This window comes from Heterocephalus glaber, unplaced genomic scaffold (genome assembly GCF_053883595.1).
Source record: "Heterocephalus glaber isolate CG9 unplaced genomic scaffold, H.glaber_assembly_v1.0 deba00001497, whole genome shotgun sequence".
In the NCBI taxonomy this organism is placed as follows: domain Eukaryota; kingdom Metazoa; phylum Chordata; class Mammalia; order Rodentia; family Bathyergidae; genus Heterocephalus; species Heterocephalus glaber.
The window spans coordinates 14677066-14704053 of record NW_028258320.1 but is presented as its reverse complement, the minus strand read 5'-3'; the positions used below and the strand labels follow the sequence as shown (position 1 = coordinate 14704053).

The following is a 26988-nucleotide window of genomic DNA, read 5'->3' as shown; positions in this document are numbered from 1 at the left end:
TTTGTAATTAGCTAAATCTTAGAAACAGCTCAAATGCCCATTAGCAGACAAATGGATAAAGAAGATGTGGTTTTGTGGTTTGTTTTTGGGTTTTTTTGGTACTGGGGATCAAACTCAGGACCTTACGGTTTCAAGGAACCACTAAGTTAAATCCCCCGCCCATGTGGTTTTTTTATACAATGGAGTACTACTTTGCCATAAAGAAGGGTGAGTTTCAGACATTTCTAGCCAAATAGATGGACCTTGAGACCATACTCTTAAGTGAAATAAATCGGACACACATGTTTAAATACTGCATTGTTTTTGTGGTGTGAGAAACCGAAAGTGTAAATAAGGACCAAAATGTGTAATAGATACTGAGTAATGAGAAGAAAATGTTCAAATGGAAAGAGGAACAAGGGAAGGGGGAAGGAGAAAGGAAGGAAGGGACAAGAAAAAAAAAGTGAAAATAGAAGAAAAAATGGAAACAAAGTTTTGTACATAGGAAGGGGAGGGGCTTGAGAGGAGAGGGAATGGGAAAAACGAGATGGGATGTATCGTGTACAGGCACAAATTCCTTGTGATGAGTGTTATCATTATGTATGCCTAAAATGTACCAATAAAGGTTTTACTATTGGATTGTTTTGGGGGTTTTTTTCTTGGTACTGGAGATCCAACTCGGGACCTTGTGTTTGCAAGGCAGACAGCAGAACCACTGAGCTAAATCCTTGGCCCAAAGTTTTACTATTAAAAAAAAAAAAAGAATCCTTACTGAGATCCTATCCCATCTGTTCCATACCCACTTTACCTCAGCCTACCCCAGACCTCACTACAGATGCTGCATAGGTCCAGACCTTTGTATCTGAAATAGCTGGGTATACCAATCCCCTTTATTATATTATACTGAAGATTGAACCCAGGGCCTTCACAATGAACTACATCCCAAGCCATTTTTATTTATGTATTTATTTATTTATTTGAGGGGGGGGTGCTGGGGACTGAATTCAGGTCCTCTCGCTTGTGAGGCAGGCAGCGGAACTACTGAGTTAAATCCCCAGCCCCCCTTTTTATTTATTATTTTGTTTTGTTTTGTTTTTATTTATTATTTTGTTTGGTTGGTTTATTTTGAGACAGGGTCTTTCTGGGCTTGAACTTGCCATCTTTCTGCCTGAGCCTCCCAGAGTACTACATTGACAAGTGTACTGCACCATGCCCAGCCAAAACCCTATATATACTACGCTTTTTTCTATACATACATACGTATGATAAAGTTTATATCATAGGGCTGGTAGTACAGCTCAGTGGTAGAACCCTGGGTTTGATTAGCAGCAGTGAAAAAAAAAAGATGAATGTATAAATTAGGCACAGTAAGTGAGTAATAATAACTAAGTAGAATAATTATAATACATACGGTAATAAAATTGCCAGCATCACTACTATTATATTTCCAGCCCATTCTTTTTTTTTGGTACCAGGGATTAAACTCGGGATGTTACACTTGCAAGGCAGGGAGAGGAACCACTGAGCTAAATCCCTGGCCCTCCAGGCTATTCTCAAGTAAAATCAGGGCTTCTTGAACACAGCACTGCTATACTTTAACAGTTGATTGATAACTGAGATGGCTACTAAGTGATTATTGGGATGGTAGTATTTACAGTGCAAATATGCTGGATAAAGGGATTCACATCCCAGATGAGACAGAGCAGGATAGCATGAGATTTCTTCATGCTACTCAGAAGAACAATGTTCCATTTAAAACTGAAGTATTCTTTCTGGAATTTTCCATTTAATATTTTTGGACCGTGATTATACACTACTATATCACTTTACATAGGAGTACCAGTGTAATTAACATTGACAATCAATGAAAATGAGATTTGGTGGCTAAATATTCTAGTTTCTGACGTCCCTCACACATGAGTAGGACAATTCTGAAGTATGTTCTACTGTAGTGTTCCTCAAAATTTTCTAGTATATAAGGATCACCTGGAGAGAGTAGTCAACTACAGACTCCTGGGCCCAAGAGTTTTCATTTCTAACCAAGCTCCTAGGAGATACTGATGCTGCCAGACCATGAACCGATCCGTTTTTGGTTTTTTTTTTGGTACCGGGGATCAAACTCCAGTCCTTGCGCTGTAGCACTGAGCTAAATCCCTGGCCCACCAATCTTTGAATAGCATTATTCTTTGAGATTTCCTAGTGAGATTCAGTCCCAATTGGTAAAATCACTCTTTAGGGCCAGGAATGTAGCTCAGCAGTGCTGCGCTTGCCTGTCAACCGCAAGGTCCTGGGTTCGATCCCCGGTACTGGAAAAATAATAAGTATAAAAAATTACATGTTTGGGGCCGGGGATTTAGCTCAGTGTTTCCGACCCCTGCCTCACAAGCACAAGGACCCGAGTTCTATCCCCAGTACCAAAATAATAATAATAATAATATGTTCATTCTTATATGTAAGCTATTTAATTAAGTATCATAAATTGGGGGGGGGTACCGGGGATCGAACTCAGGACCTTAAGCTTGAGAGGCAGGCGCCAGAACCACTGAGCTAAATCCCTAGCCCCCATAAAATTATTTTGTAAAAAATGAAATCACTCTTTATTGCCTTTCTTCTCACTCCTTTACTCTGCTTGGATTTCTGGGACACCTTCCAAATTAACTACTTGCATTCAAATCTTTGCTTCAGGATCTGTTTAGGGGAAAATCCTTAGGAATATGTACATAGACTTTTGTGTATATGTTTAGCAGAGGAATGAATTCCCAAAATTCATTCTTTAGGTTGCAAATGAAGGTGATCAGGGTAAATGTCATGTGACCAAGGTCACTAAAATATGGTAAGTTTAATGTGAAGTCTGGCTACTTAACCTGTTAACAGCTCATGGAATTGACTGAATTCTGCCAGCTCTCCTTTTCTCAGGACTGGGGATATAGCTCAATGGTAGATCATGTGCGTAACACGCATAGAATGTTAAGTATGATCCCCAGCATTGCAAAAATAAGCAGATAAATAAGAAAAAAGTTATTTTCCCAGATCCTATTGTCATCTCATTATTCTTCCTAGTCTGCATCATTCTTCTTTTGTGGGACATCAGAGTAAGTCTGGGACTCTAGGAGAGACCTAAGGTTTGGAATCAACTTTTAAAAGTATCATTACTCATTTCCATTGAGTTCTCTTTTTTTTTTTAACTTTTATTTCCATTTATTTTATGCCTAACTTATTCCCGTGCCATAAGTTTTTGTTTCTTCAGTTTCTTCTGGGATATCTTTTTTTTCTGTGCAACTTCCTCCTCTGATTTAGGAACAATTTGTTCTTTTTCAGTAAGGATCATCTCAATATGGCAGGGGGAGCTCATGTATGGGTTAATCTGGCCATGAGCTCTGTAAGTACAGCGGCGCATCTTGGGTGTTTTGTTCACCTGGATATGTTCAATGACCAGAGAATCGACATCTAAACCCTTAAGCTCAGCATTACTCTCTGCATTTTTAAGCATGTGCAGCAAAAAATCAGCACTCTTTTTGGGCCACCAGCCCTGTGTCCAGCCCCACTGTTTGGCCTGGGCACACCTACCAACTCCACCATTGTAACGCCTGAATGGCACACATTGTTTCTTTAATGTGATATCCTTCAGATACTTGGTGGCCTTTCGGATATGCATACCCTTGATGGCCTGGGCAGTTTCACGCGTGTTCTTAAAGTGAACACGAAGATTTGAGCCTCTTGATTTGCATGATTTTCTGGGGTTTTCTGGGTCAAGAGAGTATCAAACCATTTTCACAGGTCACCTCTGGCCGTTTACAGGACGAGGCCATTGAGTTCTTATGGTTTCTCTCCAATCAATGCTTTCTGGCACCACTGCAGTGCTCCTGTAACCATTAAATTTTTATTTTCTTTGTGAGACAGAGTCTTACCATGCAGTTCAAGCTGGACTTGAACTCACTGTGTAGCTCAAGCTGGCCTTGAATTTACAGCAATCTTCCTTCCTCAACCTCCTGAGTGCTGAGATTATAGGCATGAGCCACAAGCCCAGCTCCATTAAATCTTTTCTTGCTATGGTCACACAGAGCTAAGCATATACCAGTGGCTGTTTCTCCTACTCCCTTCTTGATTCCACATGGCACCCTATTCCATTTGATCCTTTTGTGAATCTGTAACTTTTGACATACATTCTTAAACACAATCTGGTATCCTCTGGAAACTCTGGCATCCTCTAGTTACATGACAATTAAAGTAACCCTTATTTCTTCCCTAGAATCCCATTTCCCTTTTCCTGGTTTGCTTGTTTTGCAGCTTCTAATTGGCTACACAGAGAGCTAACACCAGTGTTACCAACACCTATTTCCTAACCACTATGCACACCAGCAGCTTAGCTTTGCCCACATATGGACCAGCATGTGTGTTTATGCATGATTATTTGTCACGTGTACTGTTGAATCAAGTATGTCTTTGTATGTATCTATGAATATGATTTTGTGGGGGTGGAAACGTAAGCAACCAGAGACCATGGCTGGTCTTAAAGTCTAAATAATGAGTGTTTAGCATTCAGCTTTAACTAGTCTTTGTGCATTGTTAGCTTTAGCTTTTTTCTGCCCTCAAATATCAAAGGAAAAATGAGTTCATTTCCTTAAAGTTTATTGACTGTTACTGGTGGCAGAGTAAATTCCATATGGAACAAGTAGAAGGGGAGCTCTGAGTTGGTGAGGAAGGATGCTTGGAGTGGAGTTCAGAGTAAAGGGCAGAAAGGCAGATCGCTCCCACCTTTTTCTCTCTATTCCCACAGATATGGGATTAACAGTGGGGGCATCCTGGTCAGCACTCCTTTTCCAAATTAGAACCAGAGGGAGAAACCTGATGCAAATTAGAAGAGGAAACACTTCAGAGTTCCTCTGTTTCTCCATCCAAGGGGATGCGAATATCCACGTTGTAGTCTACCGGCTCACCAGAGCTCAGCCATGGAATAGGGGTTCGATTGAAAGAAGGCCTGTTGGAGAGGTTCTGGTTATAGAGGACCAGGGGTTCACTGAGCAGGGGTCCCAGGTCAATCTTGGGCATCTGGAAGGTCATGCGTTTGGAGGCCCTCTCATATCCACCATAGGGCATTGCCGTCCTGAGAAGGGGACAGATCATTTCATTAACAATCAGAACAAAAGAAATAGAACTATGTGGAGATGTTACCCTGGTCTGAGGAAGGAAAGGTCCATAAATTCTAATGTGAGATTGTTTCAACAGAGCTTATTTTTCTTCTCCCTTAGCACCTTCTATCTTCTTCTCTGCTTTCTTGTTTCCCCAAAGTTAATAGTGAAAAAAGGAGTCTAGTGGACACTAAGTAGAGAGTCTCTTGGAGAGTTGTAACCCAAACACTATAGACCCAAGGGTCTGAGGTCGCCTTAAATTACAATACAGAGACCCCACCTTAACTCCTTCTGATGGATGCCTTCTGAAGGAATTAACAACAGAATAAAAAAACATTTCTCTAGGTCTTTCCAACCCTACTTTTACAAAGATCTCCATGGTCTAGAGAAGCCCAATTCCAAAAGAATAGACACTTACAGCCTTATTCCAGCAGGGTATAAAGAAACAGAATCATACTACAGGAAGATAAGGACATCCTCACCTTGAATGGAGCCTCAAGAGGCCTTGAACCACAGGATCATTAATTCCTGTTTTACATTCAAACCAACCAAAGCTCAGAAGTAGGGTGACTTTCCCATGCCTACTGCCTAACAAATGGCCTGTGAACTAGTATTCAAACCTTGCCTCCCAGAAAATTTTTCTTTCATCATATTGCTATGAGGAAGATGAGCTAGAGTGAAAGGAGCAAAAGCTTTCCGTTAGGGCTCCTATATTCCTGCCATCCCCTCTTAGCGCCCATCTGAAACATCTGAACTGTAGTCCCACGCCACACACTGGAATGCACCTGGTTCCTTCCCCACTACCCTACCTGTTAAAAGACTTATATTTGGGGAGTTCTGCTTTGGCCCCATAGGCCAGCAGGTCAATGCCAAGTTCCACTTTTTGTTGGGAGTCAACTCCCATGGCTCGCTCCCATGGAGAAATATAGGTCTTGAACACAGAAACATGTTTTCCTTCTCCACCTGCCTGGTTTCCTATTAGACATGGGAGAGAAAAGTAAGTTAAACAGTAGCAGTTCATTTGTAGCCAATGAAAATTAATCCCACATCCTTGCACTAGGGAAATTGCTAAAGCCAAGGACCAAAAGTATAATATCTTGGTAATTATGTAAAGTTTGCTGTGTAACAACAGTGAGGTGTCAAATCTGTGATTGAATCTGAAAAGCCAGAAGGCCTTCAGATAAGGCTTGTGAGTGGAATAGACACATCTCTTTATCCTGGATGCCTCCTAGGTTCAAGGTAGCTCACTTCTCCTGCTCCCCACACTCAACCTAGGCAATATTCCTAGAGACATCTTTGCCCTAGGGATCAGACACATTGTTTCTGGATGAGAGTACTTGCCTGATCCTGTCTCACCAACTCCTGCTGTTCCAGCAGCACCTCCTCTGCCAGCCTGGCCCCCAGGACCACCTACACCCCCAGCTCCAGACCCGGAGCCCTGATGATGATGTTGGTCAGAGCCATACTGCCCAGCAGAGCCAGTGCCCTCTGCCTGGCCTCCGCCGCTGCCCTTGCTGTAGGAGAATCCCAGACCAGCTGTGCCCAGCTGTCCCCCCACTGTGGGAAGGAACTTCTGGAAATGATCCTGTAAAGAAAGGACAAATTGAGGAGAAAGTTAGCAATCAGTATGGAAAACAGGAAGAGAGAGGTGTACATAACAAAAAAAAAGAGGTGGTCAGTGACAGTGGCCAAACACAACACCCTGAGTCCTCTGAGATCACCCCCACCATTACATGGACAGCTTAATTGAGAGGAATCAAACTCTCCTTAAGAGGCAGAACCCCTGTTGGCTCAGTTTCCCTAGTTGCACCTTAGGTTGGGCAGCTCATTCTCCACTCCTCTTTCCCATCCTTACTATGCCAAAGAAGATCAAGACTTCTGCACAACTAAACTCTGGGAGGGCAGAGTTGCCAAGAAGAACCCAGTCTTAATTTTTTTTTTTTTTTTTGTACCAGGGATCAAACTCAGGACCTTGCGCTTGCAAGGAAGCCACGGTGCCACTGAGCTAAATCCACCCCCGCAGTCTTAATTTGAAGAACTACCCTTCCTCAGCTTGTCCAACAGTCAGAAGTCTCTTTTCTTTCCTCTTGATGTCCACTGGACTTCCTGGGAGTGAAACTATAGCAGATGGGACTGGCGGGGGAGGGGGAAGCAAAAGGGCAACACTGGATTCAGCCCTAAAGCCTAAAAATAACCCCCCCCAACTCCTTGAGGAGGCTCTTCTGGCCACCTTACCATGTATACCTCCATGCTCCACCCAATGTAACCAGACCCAGCAAAGAGAAGGGCTTTCAGCCTCCTAAAGTTAGATATGACCAGCTTAGCACTTTAACTCTGCTCCTACCAAAGGCAGACACTCCTGCCCTGGCCCCATCCCCACAGGCATCTATTTCTACTCCCCCGGCCATCCACAGAAGGTGGAGGAGGCAAAAAGGAAATGGAGAAGGTCTCCACCTCAGCTATAACATCCTGTGCCTGGCTCCTCTCTAATCCCTACTTCTCTTTCTTTGGAGAAGAGGCTAACTAGAAATTGTTGGTCTTGAAGAAGGATGATTTCAGTTGCCACGTCTGGGATCATTAGGGCAGAGAGTGACCCTTTAAATAAAAGAATGACTCAAGAAGGATATGGCTAAAAAAAAAAGAAAAGAAGGATATGGCTATAAAAACAACTCTAGGGTTGCCAGATTTGTTTTGTTTTGTTTTGCTTTGCTTTTTGGTACCAGGGATCAAACTCTGGACTTTGTGCTTGTGAGGCAGGTGCAGTGCCTCTGAGCTAAATCCCCAGCCCTCTTTTTCTTTTGTTGTTTTCAGTACTTGGGATTGACCTGGGATCTTCCACATGCTGGGCCAGCACTCTACCACTGAGCTACATCCCCACCCCTTTTTATTTTATTTTGAAACCTGGTTTTACTAAGTTGCCCAGGCTGGGCTTGAATTTGCCATTTTCCAGCCTTAGCCTCCTGAGATGCTGGATATATATATACATATGCCACTACACCCAATTTAGGATTGCTAGATTTACCAAATAAAATTATAGGACACCAAATTAAATTTGAAGTTCAAATGCAAAACAAATAAGTTTTTTAGTATAAATATGCCCTAAATAATTGCACAAGGCATGACTATACTAAGAAATTATTCATTGTGCATATGAAATTCAATTTGAAGTGGCCATCATGTATTTTTGTTTTCCTGTTCCAAATGTTACAGGAAACATAGTTACAGGAAAAAAGTATTCACTGTATAAATTTGAAGGTCAAATTTAACTGGATATCCTGTTTGTTTGGTTGGGTTTTTTTGGTGCTGAGGTTTCAACGCAGGGCTTCATAAACACTGAGCATGTGCCCTACTACTGTACTATACCTCTACCCCTCATATCCTGTATTTTTTATTTTTTAACTTAATTTATTTTATGTCCCAAATATTGCCAAAATTTTTTTTTACAAAAAAATTATTCATTGTGTATCTTTACTTCAAAATTCAGGACTAGGAGTTTTGTGTTTTATCTGGCAGCCCTATTTTCACACTTACCCATACTGGAAAGGAATTTTCTCCTTAAGGGTGTGGTACACCCCACCCCTTCACTGGCTCTAAACTGGAGACTTAGTTTCAGAGGCTGTTCCTCACCCCAGAGCTATCAGGGGCTCAATGAATCTAGAGGTTTAGTGAGTTTATAAATTTTCAGGGAGAGGATGATGGTATTTTGGAGGTCGAAGGCCCACTAAAAGCTATCAGAAAAGGCACTAGGCTTTGAGAGAATGGTTCAGTTCCAAACTCACCATGGAGCTGTCAGAAAAAACATCAGGGTGGTTCTCATAGATAAACTTCTCCACCCGCATCTGCCGCAATTTGAACATCTTGGATCCCCGGTTGGTGAGCAGTGACAGCTCCTCCAACATCACATCCCTTGGGACACTGATCTTCTTCCCCAGGTTCAGGCTCTCCTGTCCACCTTTCAGGGAGGTACAAAGGAAAAGAAAGAGGACAGGAGGGTTTTCTGGGCTCAGAATGCAGACCCCCACCCACAACTAACTGTGTGTCCTGGTAGAGATCATTTAGGGAACCTAAATGGTGTCTGTAATGCCTGAGCAAGGTCTGTCTTGTTTGTGAGAGATTTTGGTTTCCTGGGTTTGAAGTTGGAGAGAAGGCACAGGGACTGGGATGCAGGGCAGAGAAAGTGTGGATACTACAGTGAGAGGTGAACATCAAAGGGGCGAGGGCAAAAGGTATGAAGGAACATCACAGAGGCAGGGCCATTGGAGAAGCAGTGGCACGGGGAAAGTCAATAGGTCAGTCCTGCATGGAGTGGAGCTGGTTGTCTCTAACTACAGACTCCTGTTTTAACTCTTTCCCTTTTCTTCTCAAGTGAATTCTGGCTCCAAAAAGCCTCTGGGAGAGCTTGCTACATGTGTGCCCTTATGTCTAACGCCTGGAATCATACATGTGCAACTTTCCATTTTATGTGCTTATTCACGTTCCCAAGGTCTGGGGAAAGAAATAAGGAAATTAAACATATTCTGAGACCTTAGTCTGCACCAGTGTTCCTCAAACATACCTCACTGACTCTGTGTCCTGTGGTCCTGGACCTGTGCTGGGTAATATGGTAGGATCTTGTCTCAGATTACAAGGAGAAAAGAGTAGAAGGATGAAGAGACAATGTCAAATCCCTTCTGCCTTTCTTCCTGCCCATCTTTCCTCTCCCTCTCACTCCTGACCCCTGATCCCCTGCCACTGGAATTCCTCTTGTTTGTTTACCCTAAAACATATAAAACCTTATATTATTTTTGAGACTCTTGAGTCAGGGATGCTGTCAATACAAAGTCCCACATGAGGTAGTTACAAACATGCCCTACCTCCAGTGAGTTCCATGATCAGCTTGCTGGATTTCCTCTTCTTACTGGGGGCCGGGGTTCCTGAGAGTGGCATTGTGGAGGTGGATTCACCCTAGATGGGGCAGCAAGGTAGCAAGGAGGGTTGACAATGGGCAGAGTGTATGCCATGGGGCAATTTTGTTTATTATTATTATTATTATTATTATTATTATTATTGAGATAGGGTCTCATTATGTATTCCAGGCTGGCTTTGAACTCAGGCAATCGTCTTGCCTCAGCCTCCTGAGTGCTAGAATTACAGGCATGCACCACCATGCCCAAGTTTTTTTTGTGTGTGTATGAGACAAAGGACTTGCTATGTCAGGCTGGCCTTGGGTTCACAATGTAGCCCAGATTGGCCTCGAGCTCATAGTGATTCTCTTCTTGGGATTACAGGCATGCACTACCACCCCTGGCTGCAGTAGGACAGTACTCCTTAACCAGGGGTTAAGGGCTTCAGAAGATGTAATTTCATCAGATTTTCAAAGAAATATGTATTTCCCCTAAAGGTAAAAAGCCGCTGTTTTAGGGCTTCTGTTTTCTTGGGAAACAAAGCAGGAAAAACAGCTAGATCCCCTGTTCCTACCTTCTACCAACCTCTTGTGGGCTGCTTTACACAGAGCCTGTGTAGGGATTAGGACCATAGCTGAAGGTGACAACAACCTCACAGGCAGGACAATTCATCCAGCTTTCGTGGGCATGCAGGACTTAAAGTTTTTATTTGCACTGGGATATCAGACTGGGACTAGGAGGCTCTGGTCTCTCCTCAATCTGCCCTCATGGCCCATGGGGATAGAGAAATGTTCTGCCAGGTTGAGAGACTCAGCCAAAAACTTTCTCCATAGGAATGAGAGGTTGTTGCTCCTGCACTGGGCCAGCTGGAAGGTGGCCTGGGAGGTCATGGCCGTGTTCCCTTCTCCTTTAGTCACTCCCATCCCAGACCCCAGAGCTGGGGTAAAGAGGGATCTAGGAGGCGATGGAGCCCTGACTCATGTCAGTTCAGCAATATCATAGCAGTAGGGGATTGAGTGAGGGCAGGAATATAGTAATAAGATCTGACTGTGGATGGGGACAAGCTGGGGAAAGATACAGACTCTGGCCCCTCCTTAACAGAAGTTGGCTTGCAGAGACAGCTGTCTTCTGCTGAGTCCTGCCCTACAAACACATCTGCAACTCTACTGGGGTCTCAGACTCCCTTCCCATCTGTCAAGTGCCTCCCCAACATCTCCATTCCCCCAACTCCCTGAGCCTCTCCTTCCCTCTCTCTGTGGCTCCCCAGGCCTGGACAGCTGGGAGCTGAGTACAGATTAGGGGGAGGGAGGTCTACTCCCCCAGGATCAAGAATCACAGGTGCAGACACAAGTCACCAGCATAGGCTCCAGCCCCTTGAGCCATATCGCTGCACACTTACCGGCTGCTCAGTCGGTGGTCAGCTCTCCCTGGGGTCCAGCAGCTTTGGAGGACTGAGCTGCTGTGACCGGAGAACCCGAGCTGGGCAGGCGTGGGGGCAGCACTGGCAGTGAGGGAGGGAGCATGGTTATTAATAGAGATGATGAGCACAAGCAGCTCAAATGGCAAAGGGGGTACCCCTGGAACCAAGATCCTGCCCTCCTCACCCAGAGGCTCAGGAAGGGGAGAAAGGGGGATTCTCCCCCTGAGCCATCTGAGCCAGGGATCAGCCTGCCTCCCACCTCCCCTTCCCTGTGCACCTAGAGTCTGAAATTCAAAGAAGCATTCAGAGGGAAATTGAAGACACAGGGAGAAAGGAAACGGGCCCGAGTGGTGTTGGAATTCGGAGTGGGAGAGAGAAGCCAGAGAACATGACTGAGGACCACTCACAGCCAATCTGGGGCTGGAGCTGGAGGGACTTGTGGGTGTATTTGGGGGTGGAGGGATTAAGGCTCTATGTTTGAGGACAGGATGGAAGTCTTCACAATGGAGCTGCTCTTTTAAAGTTCTTGATGGAGGGGCCCCGGGGATTTAGCTCAGTGGTTTCTCGGCCGGTTGCGCAAGTGCAAAGACTCAAGTTCAATCCCCAGTACCAACCCTGCCCCCCCCCAATAAAATAAAATAAAGTTCCTGATGGATTGGTCTCTCTGGGAGAGCCAGATCTTGGCAGGATAAAGGACAAATTAACCAAACCTAATAAAATGAGAGATATGTGACTTGACCAGTTATTCTACCTTCCTTTTCTTCCTGGTCAACGCTGGCAGTTCTAGGAACAACAGGTGAACATTTACATCTGCCTTTTAGTCCTCTTTTGTTGCCTGTGTGCTCAGTTCAGCCTTCTTTGTAGGACAGATGTTGCTATCTCCCTGAGAAGCTCAGGTTGGTTTCTGACTCACCAAGGCCTTGTTTTCTAGGGTTCCTAGTTGGAATTCCCTTCAACAGGAGCACACACGCCATAGAATCTGCATTATCCCATTTATGTTGTTCCAAAGGAGCCTCTGGGAGCTAGGCATTGAGACATACTTCTGTAATCCCAGCACTAAGGAGGCTGAGGCAGGAGGATCACTGCAAGCTTGAGGCCAGCTTGGGCTACATAGTGAGACTGTGTCTCAAAACAACAACAAAAAGGGCCAGGGATTTACCTCAGTGGTTTCGCCGCCTGCTATGCAAGCGCAAGGACCTGAGTTCGATCCCCGGTACCAAAAACAACAACAACAACAACAACAAAAACTTTATAAGGACTTTTAAGATAAATAAATGAATTTGATGAAAAAAAGGAAAAGAAGCCTCTGGGAAGGGGCACAAGCTTGAGAGCCCCCTGGAAGGAAGTTTATCATTTGCCCAGGTCCTTCCTCAGTAGCTGCAGGAACATCCTGGCTCCTCCTTCACTTCTGTACAAGTTGTAGAATGAGCTGCTGCTGCACCTCTGCCACAGCCTTCTTTCACTACCCAGTTGCAGCCGCCTCCAAAGTGGCTCCTGGAGTTTCCCAAATATACCCTCTGTGAGCTCTCCACTGTCCCTGACCATGCCCTTCTCCCATCTTAGACTTTTCAGGCTCAGGCTAGGAATTGAAAATCCACCACCACCACTGCAAACAAAACAGAAACAACAACAAGAACAACAAAAACTCAAAGTGTGATCTCCTATTACTGAGCACCTAAAATAACTGAGTGGGTAAAGACGCTATTTTAGCCTATGGTCTCTGGGGCTTTCCTTTGGAATTCTGATAGTGTGTACTTGGGAGCATCTGATTACTGGCACAAATCTGCCCTCTGCTGGCAAAATTGGAGCAATGGCATGTTCCTTCTCAAATCTAATTCTAATTCTGGCTGGACTATCCAATTATTCTACCTCCCTTTTCTTTCCTCTTCAACTCTGGCAGGTCTAAGAACAACAGGTGAACATTTAGATCTGCCTTTTAGTCCCCTTTTGCTGCCTAGGTGCAGACATAAGTCACAAATTCTCTATTAGTTTCAATCCAAGTTTCTTTTTTTCATTCCTTTTCTTTCTCTTCTTTCCTTCCTTTCTTCTTTTGAGTTTATTGAGAAAGGGTCTCACTATGTAGTGCAGGCCAGCCTTGAACTTGCTAGGCCCAGGCTGCCCTCAAACTTCAGATCTTCCTGCCTCAGCCTCCCAAATGCTGGCATTACAAACATGTCACCCAGCCACCATGCCTGGCTTTCACCTTTTTTTTTTTTTCCTGGTCCTGGGGATCAAACTCAGGACCTTGCTCTTGCAAGGCAGGCTCGGTGCCACTGAGCTAAATCCCCAGCCCATGGTGCCCACGTTTTATTCCATCTTCCATTCCAACCTTCACCTCCAGTCATTGCTTTCTATTCACTTAAGTCTCAGAGAATGTTTAACATGGTTGCTTCCTCCAGGGAGCTAGGAAGTATTGATAGCAAAGGAATTAAAGGGCCTTTTAACTTCTCTCAGTTCTGTAAGATGAGCCTTCCCTGGAAAGTAAGGAGCAGTGAAGAGAGAGGGGGAGACTCTGGGTGGAGACTGCTGGGAGACGAAACTAGGAGGAGTGGTGGAGGTAGTGAAATTGAAGCAGGATGGAATTGGTAGAGAACAGCAAAATAGTTGAGGATGAAGGGCAAAGGGTGGAAAATGGGAGGGTGGGAATGGAGACTGAGATTGGGAATCAGATTAGGATAATTAATGAGTTAGAGAAGACCAAGGAGAGATCAGGATGGGGTATAAAACCAGAAGAGATGACAGCAACAAAAGGTATGGGGCATAAGTTTATTCTTGTGCACAAATCAAAGAGCTGTGACTCACACCCAAAATGCAAAGGAAATGATTACTTTCCAGATCAAACAGCAAATATGGCTGGTGATGGTCTTGGTGAAAAGGGAGTCCATCCCCTCCTAGAATCAGAAACCAGGACCTGTAGCTGAAAAGGAACAAGAGCTAGGGTTTTGAGGGATGGGGTAGGACTGGGAAGGTTTTGGCTCTGGGTGCTTCCCTGGCCTTTCCCAGATAGCCAGGACAAGCTGCAGAAGACAAACTGAAGGATGGACTCACAGGAAGTAGCACAGACACCAACTCTTCTTTCTACACTCAGCACACACCCTCACGCTCCCCTCCCACCATCATCCCCCTTAACTCTGACAAATACATTTTTGTCCCTCAGATTTTTTCCCAATCCCCCTCCTCACACAGTTGGTTTTTGGTTAACCAACCTTACTCTGCCAACACTGCCCTCTCCCTCACCATGCTTCGTCACTTTCACCCATTTCTGCTCCACTCCTGCTTTCTGTCTCACTCTCCTCACCCAGGCTTGCTTCCCTCTTTTCTGTCTTAGGTTCCTAAAGGAATGAAGCCAATAATTTATTCATTATCACAAGAAATTTTCTTTTTCTTTTTTTTCTGACATCCTTGATATTGGGTTGCTCAGCACAGAGCTCTATTTGCTAACTTTCTGAAATCCAGAGGATTTAAATAATTCTTAGTTCTATTGCTGGTATAGGTGGTGTAACTTAGCCCATGCAAACTGTCCCAGTCTTGTCATGTGCTGTGCACCTGCTAGACACTGCTCTCTAAGGAGCTGTTCTCCAGGGAACCCTTTTCTCCTGCTAGACTCCCTGTGTGGGTATCTAATCCTTCTACCAGTGTAAAGTTAAGACTCAGATGGGGTCTTTATACTTCTCCTATTACTCTTGCCTCAAACAGAGGAGCACATATGATTACTTTCCAGATCAGATCCTGATCACACACACTTGCTCATACTTGTCTGCACACATACACACCCTAGGCATACACACCCTAGGTATATGCCAGGTAATCCTGGGAAAGCAGAGTGAAGAGTAGGGAGAAGGTTAGTGCAAACAGGGATCAGTTCCATGTTTTTGCTGTCTTCCTGGTGGTGAGCTTCTAGCCTAAGGTCCCAGTGGTTACTTCTACTCTGTGTGCTTCTTACTGAACATTAAAATGAGGCTCACAGAGAAAAACACAAGAGTAAAGAGACCTGTAGAGGCATACAGGTAGAGAGACCAGGAAATGTAGACAGATCCAGGCAAGGAAATACCAAAGTAGGGATAATAGGTTGGAAAGCTCCAGGGAGGTGGGGACTGAGAAGGAAGCTGGGTGATGACACATTAACATCAAAACTGTCTCTGGCAGGAGTGACTTTAGCCTCCAGAAGCCTGGGAGAGGTGGGGTAGCTTAGGACAGGAGAAGCAGTTTTGGAGACTGGATGTTCCAGTTCTCCTTGGTCCTGGGACCCATTCCTTGCTCACCGGTGCCCTGCCCCAGGCCTCCACACATGAGCCTGTAATCCTGTTCTGGTGGCTGAGAATCGGGGCCTGGCTACCTGGAAACCACAGGAGCTGGGGATGGCCCCAAAGCCTCTGGGAGACTCTTGAGGAGGGGCAGGGCTGGAGACAGGGGCTGAGGCCAGTTCTGCCCTCCAGATGGGTTCATCCAGTGAGGTGGCTGCTCGGGGGGCAAGTACAGTGGGAGCTAGGGGCTCTGCCGTGGGCTGGGGCGCTGGAGTGGAAAATCGACGGATCTCCTGGACTCGGGCAGTTTGGGGGGGCCCTGAGGAGGCGGGGCCAGGAGTTGGAGGAACCTCGTCAAAACAGAACATGGCCGTTTTGAGTTGGTAGGGTTGATGTCGCATGAAATCCAGAGCCTTGATGCCCTGCTTGGGGGCTGCCCGAGGCCCTTGGGATTGGGCCTTGTTAGGGAGGGTTCGGGCAGCCTGGGGGAAAAAGGGTGAGAGTAGTGGGTTGTAAGCAATTGGAGGTGGGGCTCGGATGTTGGGTGAATATTTCCAGGAAGGGGGCAGTGAGGGGGTAGGAGAAGGACTTCTGGGCCGAGGGCCAGGACCCGGTGTCGTTTCCACCACATACCTGTCGGCACGGCTCTGCCGCTTGGCAAACAGCTCCCCACCCCTCCCCTGCAGCCTTGGCGGCTCAGGGATTCCAGGCGAAGGGGTCGCCCCATTCACTACCCCATCAAGGAGCCCTCGGGATGCTGGTTTAGGAGCCACTGGGGGTGGAGTCTTAGGAGCCATAGGGGTCGGGGTCTTGGGAGCCATTGGAGGCGGGGTTTTAGGTGTCGCGCGAGGCAGCGTCTTGTAACTCCTGCCCCCTGGTGGCTGCATGAAATTGCAAGCTTCAGCTCCGAGGCTCAAAGCGTCCTCCTCTGGACCAGACTCAGCAACCCCGGCCCGAGGTTTTTCATCTAGGTTCTGCACTAGCGACAGCAACTCGGGGTTGGGCGAGTTCTTGGGCTCCTCCTTTCCCTGACGGAACATCTGCTTCCTGGTCCCGCGGCGACGGGCCTCCTGCAGGATGCCAGTGCGCGCAGCTGGCACAGAGATGCGCTGCTCGCGAGCGCTGGGGGGGTCGGGGGCCGCGGGGTCTGGAGCAGGCGCCTCGGGGGGCGCAGAGGGTCGCAGGGGCGACGAGAGAAAGATAGAGGCGGTGGAGGTCATGGCAGCTGCACCAGGAGGAGCGGAGGGCTCTGGGGCTCCGCCCGGAGTAACGGGGCGACTCGGGGCTGGGATGAACAGGGAGCTGGTGGCCGTAACAGGGCCTGAGGACCGCGGGGTGCTGGGGGAACTAGGGGAAGGCACATGGCTGGAAACCCCTGTGGTGAAGCTCTGCAGAGGCGTGGGCTCCTGCGGAGAGAACACGAAGGGGGGTGGGGCGGACACGAAGGGGGCTGGAGCCGGGCCGAGGCCCCCGAGGTTCTCGTTCGCCCTCTTGGGGGCTAGAGGTCTGAAAATCACCGAGGTGGTACCTGGCCGCTGCCCTTGTAAGCCCGGGGTGAAGGGTCTAGCTGACCTGTTAAATACGCTCAGAGCTGGGGAAGGGGCTCCACCACCTGGGAGGAACGGTGTGGGGCTGGCTAGAGGGGCCGGCAAAGGACTGGGTGGGAGCACAGCTGCCTCCGGGGGAGCACTTTGGGCTCGGGGTGGTGACTGCAGACCCTGACCATTGAGCACCACTGCCTGGCCCACCGGAGCCGACTCGTGGGTGCTGGAGGCTGCGCGCTGGCGCTGCTGTTCAAAGAGCTGGACTCCTCGCCCGGAGACCTCGCTCAGTTGCCCGCCCTGGCCCTCTGCTGTGCCCGAGCCCACCCTGGCCAGCTCCATGTCCAGATAGGGGCTGTCCCAGTCAGACTGATTGGTGAGGCTGCGCGCGTCGGAAAAGCCCTCTTCGTCCAACTCGGACTCACTCGTTGGGGGAACTCCGTCCTCCTCCTCGGTGCCTGTCCCAGCTGCAGCCCCGAAGCTCACTAGGGTGTACTTCTTAGCTCTCTGCCGCCGTTTCTTAAACATAAGCACACCCTTGGAGTGGGGGTTGGGGGCTGCAGTTAACAGGGATGCAATGGTCCTGCATTTGGTCTTTGCTTCCTTTACACTCTTCTCTTGGAGGCTCTCTGCCCGTTGCAGTTCTAGAAGACCAGAAGGTAGATTGGTCAGTGGGGCTTTGGAGCCTCTTCTAATTCTGCTCCCTGAAGCTTTCAGTCTCCACCCGGGGACAGCTCCCTCTCCCCTCCCCCACTCTATCCTTTCAACCGTGGTACCCACAATGTTTCTCCTCTGCCTGTGGGCTGACTTGAGGGCTGGGTGGAGGGTGAAAGGTGAAACCAAGGTCAGCTAAAGGGAAGGCAGAGTCCACTTGGCCGCCCTGACGCTGCTTTGACTACCGTCCCCCTTCCTTCTATTCTGTTCCAGTCTTCCCAGAGATGTGCCCTTATCTGTGCCCCCCTCCCCTGGATTCCTTATCCACTTCCCGCGCCTGACTGGCTACAGGAAGGAGGTGTCCCTTTCCACAGCAGGCAGGGAAATTAGAGAAAGTGTCCCAAGGAGAGAAGTGAAGGGACACTTTCCTTCTACCATAGAGACCCTGTTAGGAGGGATGGGATCCCAACGTATGGGATTTATTCATTCTTCCTACCTGTTACCCCGATGACCAAGACACGGGATTCTTAACAATGAAGATGTTCGTTCACAGCTCCACCCCCATAATGTGGTCCACATCAGATGCACTCATAGCAATAACTTCCATCACATGACATTGCAAGAGGAATATCTGTCTACTACTGAAAGCTAGTTCTTTCTCCAATGTACTTTTCTCTCTCACTAATGTCTATCCCAGTTGGACCTGGTGGCGCACACCTATGATCCCAGCACTTGGGAGGTTGAGCCAGTGTGGGCTACATAGTGAGTTCAAGGCCAACCTGAACTACGTAGCAAGACCTTGCTTCAAAAAACCCAATTACGGCTCAGTGATTTAGCTCGGGGATTTAGCTCAGTGGCGCCATGCCTGTTTTGCAAGCCCAAGGTTCCAAGTGTGATCCCCGGTACTGCAAATAAATAAATCAAGCAATCAACCTAATTAATGAATGAATGTATATCTCAACTCACATACACTTTAGCTCACATACACATACTTAAATATATCTGTGCACACATGAAAACACAGAGTCATTCACATGTATACACACACATGCTCCAGGTGGGTTTTTTCCCCTGAGTTCCCCCACAGGGACACTTACTATCAGTTTGGTCAGAATTTTAGAGCTGCTCTTGGCCCTCTAACTGCCAACTATGCTTCATACCCGTTACTCACAGCCAGAGTTAATCTCAGATCCAAGATGTGGGGAAAGTCAGGGTGCTGCTCTCCAAGACCATCCTCCCAATCTTCAGGATACCTCAAGGTCACCAGGTAAATGTAGTCTCCTTTCCCCCAAGAGAAGGATAGGTTTCTTAGGGGGTCAGCACAAGCCTTTTAGGTAGAGAGATCAGGCATCTGCCACCAGATAGGCACACAAGGACTATGTGCTAAGAAGAACCAAGGCAGGGCTTCCCATGCCATGTAAAGCCTGGATAGGTGGAGCAGGAAATGGGAGAGACCCCGCCTTAGACGGGTAATCTCTGGTCCATGGTCCCCAGTTCCTCCAGAAAAATTCTTGAAATTCCATCTACTTTCCACTTGAGATACCAAGCTCCTTTCTATTTAGGGCTCTCATTCCCCTCATCCCAACTCCCATAACATAGAATATAGTACTGTAGATGACAGAATAGGCACAGGAGTCAGAGTTCAGTTCGGGCTTTTGTTCTTGGGAGAGTTACTTCACTTCATTGAAGTTCAGATTCCTCATCTGTAAATGAGGATAACAGCAACATCATAGGGTTGCTATGAGGAGTAAGTGAGCTAATATAAGTAAATTTAGCACTTAACATACTACTAAGGCCCACTGTGAGCAGCTATTACTCTCAATGCTTTCTTGACCCTAGCTATACACATATACAGACAATTCTTATTCACACATACCTCCTCCCACAGACTTGCCCATGCCTGCATTCAGGTATTCATAATGTACATCCACCTCTCTCTTTCACACACACTCTTCCTATGAGGTTTCTACAGCTCATGTGGTCACAAACCCCTTTGTCACGTGGCCATAGCACCAACCCATTCTGAGAAAGGGTCAATGATGCTCTTCTGAGAGAAGGAAGAAGAGGACAGCAAAAAAGAAGAGGACAGGAGAACATGACCTTCCCTAAAGTCCACCTTTCCTCAATTGTTGCGGTATCACCCTCCACTCTAAACCTTTCCATTCTACACCCCAAAGCTCTCTTGAATGTGGGAAGGTAATACCTGCATAGAATGGGTCTTGGAGTTCAGGATCTGGATCTGGGGCTTTGTCACAGCTGGCTTGACTGAAGGGCTCTTGGCTGATGGGCTCAAAGGCCTCCATGCCGAGAAAGGCAGTGTTGGCTGGAGCAGGACCAGCTTGAGCCACCCCCAAGCCTTTTAAAGCCCCTTTGTCTTGTCCCCAGGGCTGGCAGCTGAATGACCTCACTGGGCTATTTTTGGAGCCTGGCCCCTTCCTTTCTCTAGGCTGTCCCACAAGTCCTGGTGTGATGGACGTGGGCACCTGCCTCCCCTTCCCCCCACCCTGCCCCACTGGACAATCAGGTCTACTTTGACTAAAAATATCCTTGAGCCACTAACCACAGTCTCACCCATCATGATGGGAAGGGAAAGGAGGGGATGAGAAATGAGAACTGGGGATAAGTACGGGATCCTAAGTATGTGCCTAGATGTGTGGAATGCTGGATATGCTCAGAGATGTCAGACTCTAAACTGTCATGTCCTTAACCTCTATTCAAATTTAGAGACACAAAATTGTATGGATTATCAGAATGATGGAGTGGGGAGAGAAAGATGAAAACTAGAGGGGGAATCCTGAGATTTCAGAGGTGACAAAAAGGTCTTTAGGGAGGGGCTTGGAAGAACCAGGACAGGGAGACACTTCTTTCTTAGATCTGGTTCTATAGCTCACATCAAAAATAGCAAAGAGCCTGAGATAAGCGGAACTGGCTTTTTCTGCCCAGGCCTACATTCTTGCCTGAGATAAGGGGCCAGAGATTCCTCCTTCTGCCACTTTCTAGGGACCTCATGACCGTCCCATAGCTTCCCAGTCCCCAGGAATCCCCACCAAACTTACATGTCAACAGCTCTGAAACTCTGCCTACAGTTAACACTGTAAAGAGCCCCTGAACTCTTGTCCTGTTTCCATATACTCCCGTGCCCTGTGTCTGTCCTCTGCTCTCAATCCATCCTGTCAGCTAATGAAACAACAGCAACGACCACCAAACTCTTCATCTAGTCACGCCCTTTTCCAGTTTCCCCACTTACTCTGTTCCTGGGTTGAATTGAACCACTTGTACTTTTTTTGCTACACTGCTTCAAATGGCAAAAATAATGGAGACCATGAGAATAATTATTATCTCCTCCACTTATGTCTGTTCTCTACTTGTCCCAAAGATTGTATCCAAGAGACATGAAGTAGGTAGAAATTGTAATATGAAAGCATAGACTTAGGTTTCAGATCCTGGCTAGGGAAAAAAAAAAAAAAAACAAGCATTCAGGACTCACTGGCTTGCTTGGCCTTCTGGGTGTAGGTAGTAGTAAGATCTTCTGCCACTGGGTGGGGAACAGGTCCCACCATAGGGATGAGATTAGGACCAGGCCGGAGTGGACCATGGGGTAACAGCAGTGCCTCGGCCGGGAGCGGCTGAAGGGCTGCTCCTTCCTCCCAAGATGGGGAGCTCACACGGCTGTCAGCCTGGCTGGGAGGCCCAGGGATGGCAGGTGCTGGCTCTGCAGGGCTGTCAGACAGGTAGACCTCATCTGGTGGGGCTCCTGGAGGTGTGGGCCTTGTGGGGCCTCGGCGGCGGGGTCGGCGGGGCTTCTCCTGAGTGGCAGAGCCATCCACATCACTGTCTGTCTCTCCATAGTAAGCCTCACTGTCAGGGGGTGATCGAAGGCTCCCAGGCTGAAGGGGCTGGGATACCGGAGCACCAGGAGGCTCAGGACTCAGTGGAGATAGGGGTGACAGTGCCTGAAGCTCCCCAGGGGATGAAGATCTCACAGGCCCTTCCTCTGCTGCCCTGGATGGGAAAGACGACAAAACTTGAGAGATGGGCTATGTGGCTAATAGCTAGAGAATTCTGGAGAGGCTGGGGAAGGAGATAAAGGAGAAAGCAGGGACAGGCATATGGCTAGAGTGAATCATCTTCCAATGTGGTTGGAAGGCTATAAGGAAGATGAGATGAGGAGATAGACCAGAGGCTGAAGGAGACCCATTGGTGACATGTCCATTTGACACCCCAACCTTTAATTCCACACCTTTTGGGAGACATATGCAAACATCTATACCCCAGCAAAAATACACAAGCAGAAATAGGTACTTGTTAGTTGCTGAAGCCAGACCAGTGAGACCTAGAGCTGAGGCAGGCAAAAGGGAACCCTAGGAGTCTTGGACTGTGGTAAAAGAAGGGAGGGTCCATACCGCCACACAGTGAGGACAAGCTGATTCCCTGAGGCATCGATGAGGCTCATGGCACTGGCATGAGAGAGGCTGGTACAAGAAACCCCATTGATCGCCAAGAGGTGGTCCCTCTCTCGGAGTCCTGCTCTGCCAGCCTGGCTCCTTCTTCGGATCTGAGATGTTGGAGGAGAGATTGTAGGTGATGGAGGACTCCAGTGGGAATAGAATGAAAAGATGAAAAGGAGAGGATAGGAAGTACCCATGCAGGATGAGAAGAGTGGAGGTATCTGGGGCTGCACCTGAGGGGGCCAGTCTAGGAGGAAGGTGGAGATCAGCGGGTGTAATATTCTTATCTTGGGAGGTATGGTAACCACTGAGTGGAGGGGGCTTGGAGGAAACTGCAGGGAGGAGGTACTAGAAATGACAGTGCATCCCCAAGATTTTCCTCTGGGCAATATTCTAGTGGCCAATAGTTCCTTTCCAGGCCTTGGAATCCCAGATGCTATTATAAGTTAAGATTTTATAATAGTATTCCAGATCAAGGCAGTCCAGCCAGATTCTGGGAGACTGTGATATCAGCTTGGATGGACACATGTGCACACATGACTACCACCTATCAAGCTCTTAGTAGGTGTTAGGCACTGTGCTACATGTGTTAGTGCATTTCTTAAAATGGTTCTATGAAGTAGGTACTATTATTACCCACATTTTACAGTTCAGAAAACTAAGTCTGTAGAGTGAAACCAAAAGGGTAATGACTTTATCTGAGAGGCCAGATCTTGCCATAACCTTCCTAGCACCTAAAAAAAGTCTGGCCTAATGAGGAAAAGGACCTGACTTAGGGAAAGAGGAGCACAGAAGGCATGGGCAGGGCAGGGCAGGGCAGGGCAGGGCTGGCCTGGATGAGACAGCTTCAGCTTGTAACATATCAGTTTAGTGAGAGAGAAATGAGAACCTTCCCGACATTCTTGGAGTTGGGAGCAGAGAGGTACACACACAGGAAAGCAAACCCCAGGTGCCCAGACACCAGCCTTTGGAACCTCAGGGCTGCAGGAACCTGAAGCTCCCTTTTTCTCTGCTCCTTGGAAGCCAGGAATTCCCTTTTCTAATAGCTCCCGGAAGAAGCTTGTGGTCAGATACAACTCCCTCCACCAGACTTGAGCATGCTTCCCTGCCCACCTGCCCCCTTCCCTCCACCTCTTCTTCACAGCCCCCCATGATCCTCCTCCCCAATTAGGCCACCACATGACTTCTCAGGTTCCCTTGGGTTCCCCTTTCCCTGAAACTTCATTTCAGGGGCTCTCCCTTACCTTGGACACCTGTAAGGGTTTCCTCTGTTCGGCCCCCCCCTGAAGTCGGAAGCCCCAGGGGGCTCCCCCTGATAGTGTGACCAGGACTTCCTCCTCAGCACCCATTGCTCAGCTTGGCCTATGGCCCCTGAAGTTTGGACAGTGTCCCAGGGAGAGAAGTCGAGGTGCTGGTACCCCGTCTGGCCTGCCTGCCTGTCTGGCTGTCCTGCTCCTGCTGCCCCAGCACCCACACCCCACACCCCAGGCAAGCAACTTGGCCCTGGAGTAATTACAGTCCAGCACACATGTCCCATCAATCTGCTCAAAATAGTTGCCGGCTGTACTCAACCTCCTTCCCCCACCTTGTTACTCCTGTTGCTAATTATAGCACAAACTTCTGCCTTCTATGCCCCCTTCTCAACTAAGGAACACCCTTTCAGTGGCTGTGTCCTGTAGGATAGGATCATGGACTAATCTCAATCGCTTTCCCCCAAATCCCACTTCAGAGTGGCAGCTGCACCAGCAGAGGCTTCAATTCTAAAGCTGGCAAGGAATGGCTGGGTTTACTCCACAAGTTCCCAGGAAAGGTACCCTGTATGAATTTGTTACCAATCCAGGCTCTTTTTGCCCATTGTGCAGCATGCCAGTCACTGATATGTGTTTTGCAAGAGACCAAGTTTATTTATTGAGGCAGCCAAGTGTGAATGCCTCCTCAAAGGTAGGTTTTAGGAATATTTATGATTTTAAAAGGAAGGTATAACTGGCCATGGTGGCACACACTTGTAATTCCAGCTACCTGGAAGGCTGAGGCAGGAGGATTGCATATTCGAGGCCATGTCGGGTAACTCAGTGAAAACCTACCTCAAAATAAAAAATGACAAAGGGTTGGAAATATAGCTTAGTGGTAAAGCAGTTATGCAGCATACACAAGGCCCTGGGTTCTGTTACCAGTGCTGAATGGGGAGGAGAAAAAGCAGAAAGCATGGCGAAAAGTGACTGGAAGCGAAGTAATCAGTGGTCTGCACATGTGTCTTCAATATTCGTAGCTCTTTACAGGATGCATGTTCACAAAAATAGGGGCATTAGTATGATCTGAGGGTGGTGTGTTTGGCCCTCTTTCATCAGTCACCTACCTATTGCACACCTGCATAAGCCCAAGTGAAGAGCTGGTGGTTTAAGTAAAAGCAACTGTTAAATTCCTGAAAGGTAACCTAGGCAACTGTTATCAAGAGCCACACTTCAGAGGTGTTATCTACAGCAAAGCTAGTGGGAGACTAGTAATATATTGCTAAATCAAAAAATCAGTGATTTTTTGCTGGTTGTGGTGGTGCACACCTGCAAGCCCAACTGCAGTACTTGGAAGTCTGAGGCAGGAAGACGGCAAGCTCGAGGCAGAAAGACGACAAGCTCAAGGCTGGCCTGGGCAACTTAGTGAGAACTTGTCTCAAAAATTTAAAATGTAGACTTCCAGGGAGACAGCAGAGTGATGAACAGCAGAGAAACAGCCTGAGATTTGGTGTCCAGATGCTGGAATATATATAGCAACATGAAGAAGAGAAGGAGGAGGGAAGTGGGTCCCCGGGACCCATTAAAGAGGAAGCTAGAATTGAAGCCCACAGGGAGATCGAAGAGAGAGACTCCAGTGAAGAGACAATGTACAGTGTGGGGAAAAGAATTTTTGCCAGCTGTTCCTCAGACAAGGACTAATATCTAGAATATACTATATAAAGAACTCAAAACAATCAGACCCCAACATTTAAAGACTCAATTCAAAAATGGGCATCTGAAATGAATATACACTTCTCAGATGAAGTAGAAATGGCAAATAAATATATGAAAAAATGTTCAATATCACTGGTCATTTGAGAGATGTAAATTAAAATAACACTGAGAGGGCCAGGGATTTAGCTCAATAGTTCTGCCGCCTGCCCCCACAAGTGCAAGGACCCGAGTTCGATCCCGGTACCAAAAAAAAAAACCACTGAGATTCCATCTCACTCCAAAGAGAATGGCTGTTATCAAGAAGTCAACCAATGGCCAGGGATTTAGCTCAGTGGTGCCACCGTCTGCCTCGAAAGCGCAAGGTCAGGAGTTCAATCCCCAGTGCCAAAAAAAAAAAAAGTCAACCAACAACAACTGCTGGTGGGGCTGTGGGGAAAAAGGAGCCCTTCTCCACTGTTGGTGGGAGTGTAGGCTGGTGCAACCACTGAGGAATCAGTGCAGAGATTCCTCAAAGAACTAAAACTAGCCAGTCATAGTGTCAAATGCCTGTAATCCCAGCACTCAGGTGGCTGAGGCAGGAGGATCATCATGAGTTCGAGGCCAGCCTGGTCTACAGTGAGTTCAAGGTCAGCCTGAACTACATAGTTTGAACTTGTCTCAAACAAACAAACAAAAAAACTAAACCTACAAGTTCCATTTGACCCAGCTAGTCTCCTCGTCTTGGTATCTTCCCAAAAGAGTTAAAAGCATCATACGACAGTGTTTATAGTGGCACAGTTTGTAATAGCTAAATCTTAGAAACAGCTCAAATGCCCAACAACTGATGAATGGATAAAGAAGTGGGGTTTTTTTTGGTACCAGGGATCAAAAGTGGAACCTTGTGCTTGTGAGGCAGGTGCCAGAACCACTGAGCTAAATCCCTGGCCCCTAGATGTTTTTTTTTAATACAGTGGAGTACTACTCTGCCATAAAGAAGGATAAGCTTCAGACATTTATAGCTAAATGGATGAACCTTGAGACCATACTAAGTGAAATAAATCGGACACATATGTTTAAATACCACATTGTTTCTGTGGTGTGAGAAACCGAAGGTGTAAATAAGGACCAAAATGTATAATAGATATTAGGAAATGGGAAGAAAATGTTCAAATGAGAAGGGAAACAAGGGCGACAGGAGGGGGAAAGGAAGGGACAAGCAGGCCAGGGATTTAGCTCAGTGGCACTGTGCTTGCCTTGCAAGCACAAGGTCCTAAGTTTGATCCCTGGGACAAAAAAAAAAAAGGAAGGGACAAGCGGAAAAAAAAAAAAAGAGAACAGAAGGAAAAAATGGAAACAAAGCTTTTGTAAGCAAGGAGGGGAAGAGGGGTTGAAGGGAGGGGAGGGGAATGAAAAAAAAGGAAGCAAGATATATCATGTACAGGTACAAATTCCCTACGATGAATGTGATCATCATGTCTATCTAAAATGTACCAATAAAAAAAGTGGAGAAAAAAATTAAAAAATGAAAACATTTGGGGGAAATGGGTATGGTATTGGATGGCTATAATCCCAGTACTTGTGAGGCTGAGTCAGGAAGATAACTGTGAGTTCAAGGCATCCTGGAATATACAGCAAGACACTTACTTCAGGGATATAGCTTCGTGGTAGGAAAAAAATAAAAGTAGTGACTTTTAAAGTAAACTAAAAGCAAGTAACTAAAAGACTAAAAACCCTCAGCTGTGTGTGGTGGAACATACCTGTAATCT

At 47.0% G+C, this 26988-nt stretch overlaps 2 protein-coding genes across 3 annotated transcripts; both read right to left on the bottom strand.

The window, feature by feature from the left end:
- Positions 1-4591: 4591 nt before the first annotated feature.
- On the bottom strand, positions 4592-11492 carry Myoz1 (myozenin 1). The gene is made up of 6 exons (XM_004846284.3): positions 11391-11492; positions 9962-10052; positions 8888-9060; positions 6450-6693; positions 5918-6083; positions 4592-5083 (listed from the first exon to the last, which is right to left on the bottom strand). Exons 2-6 carry the CDS (start codon positions 10032-10034, stop codon positions 4852-4854), a joined length of 888 nt encoding a protein of 295 aa, XP_004846341.1. The 5' UTR covers positions 10035-10052; positions 11391-11492; the 3' UTR covers positions 4592-4851.
- A 37-nt stretch (positions 11493-11529) lies between these two features.
- On the bottom strand, positions 11530-23827 carry Synpo2l (synaptopodin 2 like). 2 transcript variants are annotated; one of them, XM_004846282.4, is made up of 4 exons: positions 23543-23827; positions 22254-22405; positions 21338-21852; positions 11531-17840 (listed from the first exon to the last, which is right to left on the bottom strand). In XM_004846282.4, the coding sequence occupies exons 1-4, from the start codon at positions 23645-23647 to the stop codon at positions 15670-15672; spliced, it is 2943 nt and encodes a 980-aa protein (XP_004846339.1). In that variant the 5' UTR covers positions 23648-23827; the 3' UTR covers positions 11531-15669. The 2 variants fall into 2 exon arrangements, with proteins under 2 accessions (XP_004846340.1, XP_004846339.1); XM_004846283.4 differs by lacking the exons at positions 21338-21852; positions 22254-22405; positions 23543-23827 and adding an exon at positions 20054-20271 and having other exon boundaries at positions 11530-17840.
- Positions 23828-26988: the final 3161 nt, after the last annotated feature.